The 10,949-nt window shown below is 60.6% G+C and overlaps 1 protein-coding gene across 1 annotated transcript; it reads left to right on the forward strand.

The window, feature by feature from the left end:
• Positions 1-999: 999 nt before the first annotated feature.
• On the forward strand, positions 1,000-2,145 carry LOC147960254 (uncharacterized). Its single transcript, XM_087533231.1, has 2 exons — positions 1,000-1,887; positions 1,969-2,145. The coding sequence occupies exons 1-2, from the start codon at positions 1,000-1,002 to the stop codon at positions 2,143-2,145; spliced, it is 1,065 nt and encodes a 354-aa protein (XP_087389357.1).
• Positions 2,146-10,949: the final 8,804 nt, after the last annotated feature.

Genomic DNA, 10,949 nt, shown 5'->3' on the forward strand with positions numbered 1-10,949 from the left:
CCGTACTGGCAGCCCGTCGTGGATGACATCAGGGTCAACGTGGCAACAGTGCTGCGCCGGACGGGTCATGGCCACCCGTACGGCGCACTGTGCCAGGCGTGCTCCGGGATTCGGGGGTGGCCAGCCTTACTATAGCCACGCCCCGTCACATCACCGTTATGTGGGTGCGGACTTCGAAGGTACGATCTCGACCACTTTATGGGAGCCGGCTCCTTGGAGTCGGCCTTCTCGCAGCCGGCTCCTCGGAGCCGGCCCTCCCGCGGCTTTCTTCATGAGGGCTGAAGTCGGGCCGCCTTCCGATAGCCGGCCTGGGAGACAGCCGGCCAGGGGAAGGCAGCCCCATGTCTTGGATTCGTGAGAGCCAGATCGGCTCGTAATTTTTTCAGAAAGGCCAAGGGGAGCCGGCTAGGCTACCCGTGGTCACTTACTCCGACAGTAGTCCCCGAAGCTGAGCGAGCTTCGAGGCTGATAAATGGACGAGAAGCTTGGTCAGCTTCCTATCCTGAGGGGCCGGCTTTGCCTGTGCGCGCTGGCTCCGGAGGGCTCTGTTTCTCGTAGGCGGGAACGTGGTCGACCTGCGAGCTGTCCGCAGGCCATCCCGTGGGCCACGTGGCAAGGAAACGCTGCCAGTGCACGCGCGCGACGGGACGCCGCCGCAGGCCCAGGCCCGCCACTACTAGGCCTCGGCCCGAGCGTAGATCTTCTGCGGGCCATGCGGACCGCTCGCCTTCCTGCAGCGATTTTATTATGCCATTAGGGCGTAATAATCGCGAGATGTGGGGGAGTGGGCACAGTTGATCCCCACGTTCCCCCACGCCATGCCTCCTCGGCTCCGCCGCGTGGTCTATAAGTAGGGGGAGGAGGGGGAGCGGCAGAGGCTCGCACGCTCTCCCTCGCTCCGCCCCCTCTCGTCTTCCTTCTTCTCCTTCCCGCTGCCGCAGTAACTCTTTGCCACGCCGTTCCGCTGCCGCATCGTCTTGCTTCTCGCCGCGCTGCCCCATGGCGCTGTCAAGCTCGTGGGATGGCTCCAATGTCCATGAGGACCACGTCGAGTTCCTCCGCCAGACGCGACGCCTGCCCGGCAAGGACTTCGTTCGGTTTCGTCTAGCGCCGGAGAAGGAGATTTCGCCGGCACCGGAGGAGGGCGAGCAGGTGATCTTCCGCTCGCACTGCCTACGCGGCTTCGGCCTTCCGGCAAGCGGGTTCCTCCGAGCCTTCCTCGAATTCTACAACCTCCAGCCACATCACCTCACGCCCAACGCGGTGATGCTGCTGTCACCCTTCGTCACGCTGTGCGAAGGCTTCCTTGGGGTCCTCCCCACGCTCGAGCTCTGGGCGGAATTCTTCCAAAGCAAGCTCGGCACCGTCGTCGCGGGCGTGCCTGCCCCTTGCGGAGCCTTTATTTCCATGAGGCGGGCGAGCGAGAACAACCCGTTCCCGCCCATCCCGCTGATCCAGTCGGTGAAGCTCTGGCAGAAGTCATACTTTTACGTGAAGAATGTCGCGCAGCAAGGCGACTACGTCAACCTGCCGGCTTATGAAGCCGGCCCGCCGGCTGGGAGGCGACCTTCGTGGAGCTACCGGGCCAGGTCGTTGTCTCAGGCCAGGAACGCAGCCGTCTCCCGGCTTCGGGTGATGATCCAGTCGGAGGGCCTGACCGGAGCCGACTTGGTGGCCGCCTTCGTGGAGCGCCGGGTTCTTCCCCTCCAAAGCCGGCCTCACATGGTTTGTCAGATGAGCGGCCGCTTCGACCCAAGCCGGCTGAGCACCAGGGAGATGCCTCATGCGGAGGTCTCCTACATGGTGAACTATATCTCCAACTGCAAGCTCGCCGAGGATTGGCGGTACGGCAAGGGGCCGTACTCTCGCGCCAACCCTCCGCCCGTCGTAAGTTCTTTCTTCTTTTCTTCCTTTCTGTAGCCGGCCTTATGATAGTCGACTCTTGATCAGTTGGTTTGCCTTTAGCAGAACCCTCTCCTTCTGCCGACGATCGGGGCCGCAGGGATAGAGCGCCAGCTCGTCCTTGACCGCATGATGGACAATGCCGACGACCCGGACTTGGGAGCGGCCGCCATGGAAGATGCCATCGTGGGGGAAAGCGACGAGGCCGGAGGCGCGGGGCTCACGGCTGGCCTCGAGGACTAGCCGGATGATGCCGAGGTCGAAGTCGCCCCGCGCCGCCAGCCGGTGCCTGATCATCAAGGCACGAGCTCGTCCACCGCGTCGGCTGCTGGCGGTGGTGCCCAGAAGCGTCGGGCCGTGTCGATCCTCTTCGGCAGCCGGCCGAAGAAGTCCAAGGCTTCCACAGCGGCGACCAAGCGAGATGAGGCGGCCGCGAAGGCGGCCCGCTTCCGCAAGGCGGTGAAGCAGCCACATGTGATCTCAGCGTAAGTCGTCGAATGCTTGGATACATATTTTTTGTTGTTCTTTTCGATTGAAAACTCTTCTAAACCTTTCTTTGCTCGCCGAACAGGGCGCCACTTTCCCTTGAGCGGGGTCCGGGCGGCTCCGTAGTCGGGCCGACTGGAGGGTCTTCAGGCTCCCGCCGCGTGGATCCCCGTGCCGACCTCAGGGAGGCCACGGAGCGGAACGCACGAGAGGTGCGGGAGGAGCGGAAGGCGGCGGAGCGAAGGGACGCCCAGGTGACGAAGGAGCAGGCCGATGCAGCAGCCAACATTCCCCTCCGCGCCGTGGCCCCCAACATTCCTGTGCCTCCGCTGGAGGAGGTCGACCAAGAACCGCCGATGATGGAGCGGAGGGAGGACTCCGTGATCTTCGTGGAGGGGGCGCCGCCGGCAGCGCCAACCGGAGCGGGCCAAGGCGGCCAGTCGGCTGCGGCGCCAGAGCAGCCGGCCGGGGGTGAGTCGGAAGCAGGAGCCGGCCTCGAGGTGCAGCCGGCAATGCGCCGGCGCGCAGGGGGAGGCACCGCTGCGCCGGAGCCGCACCGAGCTACGGGTGCCAGCCAGACGGCAAAGGCCTTGGAGGCGGCCAGCACCGGCACGTCCGAGTGGACTCCCAGCGGCGGGACGGGCGAGCTGAATGTGGCGGCCCAAGAGGTTCGGAACCGGCCTCAGGCCCAAGCCGCCTCGCTGCAGAAATACACCCAGGAGTTCCTTGCGACACGGGCCGTCATCCGGGTGAGTCTTCTATCTTTGGTTGTTTTGTTCTCTTGATTTCTTCCGTGGGGGCGCGTCAGCGCACCCACTGGGTGTAGTCCCCGAGATTCGGGCCAACTGCTGAGCAGTCGGGTCGGATCTTCCTTGACGACTATCTTATTCTCGCCTCCTGTCTAATCTTCCAGGAGTATCATAACCTCCGCGCTGCCGCCTTCAACTCCCAGGCTCAGGAGCTGGGTCGGAGAACCGAAGACCTGATCAGCAGCCGGAGTACGTACTTGGTTTCGTTCATCTCCTGTGGGGGCGCGTCAGCGCACCCACTAGGTGTAGTCCCCGAGATTCGGGCCGACTACTGAGCAGTCGGGTCGGATCTTTCCTGACGACTTCACCTTACTGGTTTTTCTTTTGTCTTTTGTGCTCGCAGAAGCCAATGCCGACTTAAGGGGGCAGCTTAGCGAGGCGCAGGCCGCCCTTCGCGCCAAGGAAACCGAGTACGACGCCTTGGTCCTGGAGCGTGACCGCCTGGCCAAGAAGTGGCTGACCAGGAGGAGAGCCACAAGGCGGCTTTGAAGAAGGCGCAGGATAACGAAGCCGCCCTGAAGGCCGAGTTCGAGACCAGGGAAGCGCTGAATGAAGGCTTCGGCCGTATTGAGGATTTGATCGATGGTAAGCCGCTTTCCTCACTCCTTGCCTGCCCCTTGCCGCCTGACTTGTGTTCTGACTTGAGCTGCTTTTTATTCTCTGTGTAGACTACTTTCCTGGCTACTCCATCTTTGCCGCCCAAACCATCGAGGCCCATCGCGAAGCGCGCCGGCAGGCGGGGGCTGAAGTCGCGCCGGACGCGAGTCGGTCGCTCGAAGAGCAACTCTTGGCGGTCCAAGCGCGGCTGCAGCCGGCTCATCGTATGCTCCGCCGCCTCCAGCGCGCCGGAGCGCATGTGTTGGCCGCCCTCTGGCCAAGCGAGACGATTCCCCGCACCCCGGGTCGGACTGCTGACTGGCTGGAGGTTGCGGTTGGCCGCTTCGAGGCCTGGAAGGCATCGGCGGCCCGGCTTGGAGCTGGGCAGGCGCTGGAGTTCGTCCGAGCTTGGTATCCAGGGCTGAACCTGGACAAGCTGCGCACCTGGCGGCTGGAGGCCGACAAAGAGCTAGCGGAGGTGCGGCCGGCTATCGCTCAGCGCGCATCAACAATCGCCGAGTGTACTGACATCAGCGTCTTCGCTCCCGAGATTAATGATGACGGCATTGCCCAGTCGGAGGAGTGGTTCGGGCTGGACCCGGCGGCGGGTGAAGACTCGGCAGAAGAGATCGCCTCCAGCGATGAAGGCGAAGACGACGAAGGAGAGGAAAACGAAGATGTCGAGCCGGCCGGTGGAACAGCCAGCCAGCCTCAGCCTGACCGTGCCTCCAGCAACGAGGCGCGCGCAAGTGTGCCTTCTGCGAGAGGCGGTGATCATGCCGAGGTTCGCCAGCCGGCCACTCCTCCAGCCGGCACTGCCGTCTCCACCGACCCGCCCGACTCGTCAGTCGCTCCGCCGGCTTAATCTGCCATCCTTGTTTTTTCCTGCTTGTTGCCTTCTGAACAATTTTGTTAAGCTTCCGTAGTTCCACCCACGGGGGGTGTATCCAAACTATGTTGAATGCTGGCCTTTTGAAGGTCTTTTATGTAAATATTAACTTGAGCATGTTTGGTTTCCATTCACGTATGCTTTTTATCCTTAGGTTGTTTCCTTTGCCGCCTTCCCCTTTTGGGGAGACAAGTACTCGAGCTTTCTTGGATTGAAGTGAAGTGAATTGAAGCCGGCCGGCCGGCTACTCTGGTAGTCGTTCGGTGGTGGGAGAGAAACCGGCTTTTGTTATATTAGTCCGTTAGTCCCTAGCCGTTTTTCGTGTGGGCGTCCTTTCCTGCCTTTAACTCTTGCCAGCCGGACAGCCGGTTCTTCGAACTGCGACTTTTGGCAAGAGAAGGCTTGGGTGCCGGCACACTACTTGTCTGACCGCGGGTAGGACTTCTAATATAACTCCAGTCGGCCAGTCCCTGGGCCGACTAGTCGAACCCGGTGCCGGACGGAACAAATAAATGTAATGACAAGGTCATAAGCATGATACTCTTCATTCATAGATAAAAGATGGCAGTCCCCGAGCTCTCCTCGGGGGGCCTATTGTCTCGTACTTAGTACAAAAGTTAGCGTGATACATACTGCATTTCAGCTGTAAAACCTTCGGAGGAGGTTGGCGTTCCATGGTCGTTCCGACTCCTTGCCGGAGTCGTCTCTCTTTCGTGCCTTCGGCTTATGCGCGTCGATCAGGTAGTAGGAGTCGTTGCCTAAGGCTCTGCTGATGACGAAGAGGCCCTCCCAAGGGGCTGAGAGCTTGTGCTGGCCGGCTGTTCGCTGGATCAGCCGGAGCACAAGATCGCCCTCTTGGAAGGATCTTGGCTTGACCTTCCGGCTGTGGTAGCGGCGCAGGCCCTGCTGATAGATGGCGGACCGGCTGAGGGCTAACAGCCGGCCTTCTTCCAGCAGGTCGACGCCGTCTTCTCGTGCTTCCTTGGCCTCCGCTTCCGTGTACATGGTTACCCGAGGCGAGTCGAACTCGACGTCAGTTGGGATGACCGCCTCGGCACCATACACGAGGAAGAAAGGGGTGAAGCCGGTTGACTTGTTTGGTGTAGTGCGCAGACTCCAGAGGACAGCCGGCAGCTCATCGAGCCAACAGCTGGCTGAACGCTCCAGTGGTACGATTAGTCGGGGCTTGATGCCGGAGGGGATGAGGCCGTTGGCTCGCTCGACCTGGCCGTTTGACTGCGGGTGGGCGACGGACGCTAGGTCCAAGCGGATGCCTTGCGTTGCGCAGAAACGTGCCAAGGCTCCCTTGGCGAAATTCGTGCCATTGTCGGTGATGATGCTGTGTGGCACGCCATACCGAGTTGTTATATCTGCGATAAATGTGACGGCAGTCGGCCCATTCAGCTTCTTGATCGGCTTTGCTTCAATCCATTTGGTGAATTTGTCCACGGCGACAAGCAGATGTGTCATGCCGCCGCGCGCTGTCTTGAATGGGCCCACCATGTCCAGTCCCCAAACGGCGAAGGGCCAAGTGAGGGGAATGGTCTTGAGTGCTGAAGCCGGCATGTGTTGCTTGGAGCTGAAGAGTTGGCACCCTTTGCAATGTTTAACTAACTCCTTGTCGTCATCCAAAGCAGTCGGCCAAAAGAAACCATGGCCGAAGGCTTTGGCGACGAGTGATCTTGAGGCCGCATGGTGGCCATATTCTCCTTGGTGGATGTCTGAGGATTGCAATGCCCTTCTCTTGCTCAACGCATCACTGGAGGACTCCAATGACACTGCGCTTGACGAGTTCTCTGTTGACGATTGTGTATGCTCCGGCTCGGCGTTGGACTTGTCTTGCCTCTACTTCGTCAGCCGGCAGATCTTGGTTTATTAGGAAGTTGAGGATGGATTGAGCCCATGACGGAGCTGCGACTTCTTCTATCACCAGAACGGCTACTGCGACCAGGGCGGGTGGGCTGGGCGGTGAAATGCTGGAGTCGGCCGCCGCCTGTTGTGTTGGTGTAGTCTCCGGGCCGACTACCGCAGTCCTCGAGCCGAGTGAGGCAGTCCCCGGGTCGGGCGTAACTACGGAAGTCCCCGAGCCGCCTGCTGACGTCCCTGGGCTGGCTATCGAAGTCCCCGGGTCACCTGCTTGGCTCTTCGAGCCGGACCCGGCCGCGTCGGGGTCAGGCGGCACGAAGATGGAATCGGACTCTGTAGACGGCTTGAGGAGGCGTTGTAGAGAGACGCCGATTGGTATTGCTTGCCGGGTGGAGCCTATTCGAGCCAGAGCATCAGCTGGCTTGTTGTCGGCTCGCGGTACGTGGAGGAACTCGCATCCTTCAAAATACCCACTGATCTGCTGAACGAGGAAGCGGTAGCTTGCCATATTTGCGTCCTTGGTGTCCCTGTCGCCGGATGATTGCTGGACCACCAAGTCCGAGTCGCCATAACATAGGATCCGGCGAATGCCGAGCTCTTTGGCAAGCCGGAGCCCGTGTATGAGCGCCTCGTACTCGGCTACATTGTTGGAGGCAGCAAAGTGGATTTGCAGCGTGTATCTGAGCTTGTCGCCTTTGGGAGAGGTGAGGACGATGCCGGCTCCCAAACCGGTGCGCATCTTGGACCCATCGAAGTGCATGCGCCAATGAGTGGAGTCAGGAGCCGGCGGCAGGTACTGGGTCTCGGCCCAGTCGACGAGGAAGTCGGCCAATGCTTGGGATTTGATGGCGGTGCGAGGCTTGTAGAAGATCGCGTAAGGGGCCAGCTCGATGGCCCATTTCGCCACCCGGCCGGATGCATCCCGGCTGCCTATGATCTCGGCCAGCGGGGCGGTGCATACGACCTTGATGTGATGCTCTTGGAAGTAGGGCTTCAGCTTCTTGGCGGTGAAGTACACGCCATAATACATCTTTTGGTAGTGCGGGTAGTTCTGCTTCGAGGCGGACAGTACCTCGCTCAAATAGTACACCGGCCTCTGGACCGACTGGGCTCGGCCTTCTTCTGGGCGTTGGACTACGATGATGGTGCTGACCACCCGGCTGGTTGCAGCGATGTAGAGGAGCATGGGCTCTTTCTCAGTCGGCGCCGCCAGGACAGGCGGCGTGGCCAGCATCTTCTTCAGCTCGTGAAAAGCTTGATCGGCTTGGTCATTCCACTCGAAGTGGTTGGTCTTCTTCATGAGGCGGTAGAGGGGAAGAGCTTTCTCTCGGAGCCGGCTGATGAAGTGGTTTAGGGAGGCCAAGCACCCGGTGAACTTCTGGATGTCTCGAAGCTTGGTGGGAATCGCCATTCTCTCAATGGCCTTGATCTTCACCGGGTTGCATTCGATGCCGCGTTCGGAGACCAGGAAGCCTAGGAGCTGGTCGGCTGGCACTCCGAACACGCATTTCTCAGGGTTGAGCTTGATTTGGAACCGGCGTAGGTTCTCAAATGTTTCTTTGAGGTCTTCCAGCAAGGTGCCGCACTTCTCCGTTTTCACCACAATGTCGTCTATGTAGACGTGAGCATTTCTGCCGAGCTGCTTGAGGAGGCACTTCTGCATGCAACGCTGAAAAGTGGCACCGGCATTTCTCAAGCCGAATGTCATAGTCAGGTAGCAGAAGGCTCCGAATGGCGTGATGAAGGCGGTCTTCAGGCGGTCAGCCGGATCTAACTTTATCTGGTGGTATCCTGAGTAAGCATCCAAGAAACTCAACAGCTCGCATCCGGCCATGGAGTCTATCACTTGGTCAATCCTTGGCAGGGCAAAGGGATCTTTGGGGCAGGCCTTGTTGAGGCTCATGTAGTCTATACACATGCGCCACTTGTTGTTCTTCTTTAGCACGAGGACCGGGTTGGCGAGCCACTCTGGAAAGAAAACTTCCATAACGAAGCGGGCTGCCAGAAGCCGGGCAATCTCCTCTCCCACAATCCTGCGTTTCTCCTCCGACAGTCGGCGGAGGGGTTGTTTGACTGGTTTGGCGTCTTCTCGGACGTGTAATTTGTGCTCGGTGAATTCCTTCGGAACACCCGACATGTCCTTGGGGGACCATGCAAAGATGTCCCGATTCTCACGAAGGAAGTCGGCGAGCTCGCCTTCCTATTTGCTGTTTAGGTTTGCCCCGATGACGGCAAACCTCTCTGGGTGCTCGGGGTCAAGAGGTATCTTCTTCATCTCTTTGGCCGGTTGGAAAGATCCTTGGGCATCATACTCCTTGGGATCGGGGGACAGGGCCGACTGCTTGCCGGCCATGGCCACGACCCGGTCCAACATCTTCTTCTCTTCGGCAATCACAAGGGACTCAACCAGCCGGCTGCTGGGCACTCGGAGGACTTCTTGTAATCGCCGGCTACGGTGATGACGCCTTTGGTGCTTGGTATCTTCATCTTGAGGTATGCATAGTGGGGAACTGCCATGAACTTGGCCAAGGCAGGTCGGCCAAGCAATGCATGGTAAGGGCTCTCCAGGTCCACCACTTCAAACTAGATCGCTTCCCGGCAGAAATGCTCCTTGTCCCCAAAAGTACATCAATCTTGATCTTGCCAATGGGGGCGCAGGACAGGCCGGGTACGATGTCATGGAACACAGTCCGAGTAGGCATGAGTTGCTTCGTCTTGACATTTAGCTTCTCCATGGTGTCACGGTACAGGATGTTGATGCTGCTCCCGCCGTCTATCAGCACGCGGGAGAATCGGGCAGCGCGTTTGTCCGTTGCAAGGGTGGCATCCAAAACCAACGCATAAGAGCCGGGAGACGGCATCACCTCTGGGTGGTCGGTCCGGCTCCAGCTGATAGGTTTTTCTGACCAGTGCATGTGCTCGACGGGGTTGGCAGCAACCATGTTGACTTCTTGGTGCTCTCGGCGTTTGCTGCGCCGGTCTTCGGGCTGACTTGTAAAGATGATATAGGCGGCATGCTCGTCGGGGAACTCGTCGTGCACGGCTCCGACTGTGGGCCGAGCGGCCGGCGGCGGCGGACCGGCAGGCGGAGGCGGTGCGAGCCCTTCGCCTTTAGAGATTCGGGTGAGCCAGTGGCACTTCCGGGTTGTGTGGTTGGACGACTTCGCGCCGCTGTGGAACTTGCACGGGGCGTCGAGAGTTTGCTCGTAGGAAAAGGCCGGCTGCCAAGCCGGCCTGCCGCCCTTGGGTTTCTTGGGCGTGGGCCGCCCTTCGGGTGGCACGTCTTCGACTGTGGCCACCTGCCGGCTGACGGGAGGCGGTGCAGGGCCCTTGCGCTTGTGGTCGTTCGAGTGTGGGCGTCGGTCGGAATCCCCAGCCGGCGTCTTGGGCGCCGGGTTGAGTACTTTCCCGGACACGCCTACCCGGAGCTCGGTCTTCATTGAGGAGTCGGCGGTGGCGTACTTGTCCGCTATGTCCAGAAGCTCGTCGAGGGTAGTCGGCTCGTCGCAGAGAAGCTTGTGCTTGAGGAGGGTGCCTTCTCGGCACCCGACAGTGAAGTATTCTATGGCTTGCACCTCGTGCACCCCTTCGCAAGAGTTGCGGAGCTCGGCCCAACGCGTGAGGTAGTCGTGAGTGGACTCGGCGGGGCCTTGTACGCACAAGGAGAGCTGTCTGGGCTTGGGAGCCCGCTTGTAGGTGCTGGTGAAGTTGCGGACGAAAGCTTCTGTGAAATCTAGCCAACTGTTGATGCTGTGTGGTTTGAGGCTGTTGAGCCAGGTCCGCGCCGTGCCTTGCAGCATGAGGGGCACGTACTTCACGGCAACACGCCGGTTGCTGTTGGCTATGCTAACCGCCATGGAGTAGTCGATCAACCAATCTTCCGGCTTCATGGAGCCGTTGTACTTGGGCGTGTCTCTTGGGAGCGAGAACCCTTTGGGGAAGGGCTCGTCGCGGATGCGGGGGCCGAAGCAGGGCGGACCGACATCGTCTTCTTCTTCCAGCGCCAGGGATCGCGCCAGGCGGTCGATCCGATGGCGGGCGTCGTTCTCGCCGACTCCTTCACGGCGACCTAGCCGGCCGCTGAGAGTCGGATGCGCAACAGGCGGCGGGGTGGGATATCTCTCTCCACGGGGCCGGGGCGGAGGCGGGTTGCCCCGCCACTCCACGGCCCGAGGGTGGCCTTCTGCGTCTCGCTCGATGGAGATCCGGGTTTGGCTTTGGCTGGCAGCCGGCTCTTTCTCGCGCCGCGTGCGGTCTCTATCCACAGTCGGCGTCCGGGACGTCGCGCCGTGATCTCGGCGCGGGGGAGGGCTTTCCGCGCGGGCGTCGGCTTCGTGCCGCTGCGCGGCTGCATCGATCAGCGGCTGGATGCGTCGAGTCATGTGGGGGAGTTCTTCGGC

This window comes from Triticum urartu, chromosome 7A (genome assembly GCF_056163025.1).
Source record: "Triticum urartu cultivar PI428250 chromosome 7A, HENAU_Tu73, whole genome shotgun sequence".
In the NCBI taxonomy this organism is placed as follows: Eukaryota; Viridiplantae; Streptophyta; class Magnoliopsida; order Poales; family Poaceae; genus Triticum; species Triticum urartu.

What these genes read in the sequence shown, in the direction of transcription:
- LOC147960254 (XM_087533231.1), top strand. Translation starts at nt 1,000, where the DNA reads ATGGCGCTGTCAAGCTCGTGGGATGGCTCCAATGTCCATGAGGACCAC. An exon ending in GCGCCAACCCTCCGCCCGTC is followed by an intron (nt 1,888 to 1,968) that starts GTAAGTTCTTTC and finishes TGCCTTTAGCAG; the next exon opens with AACCCTCTCCTTCTGCCGAC.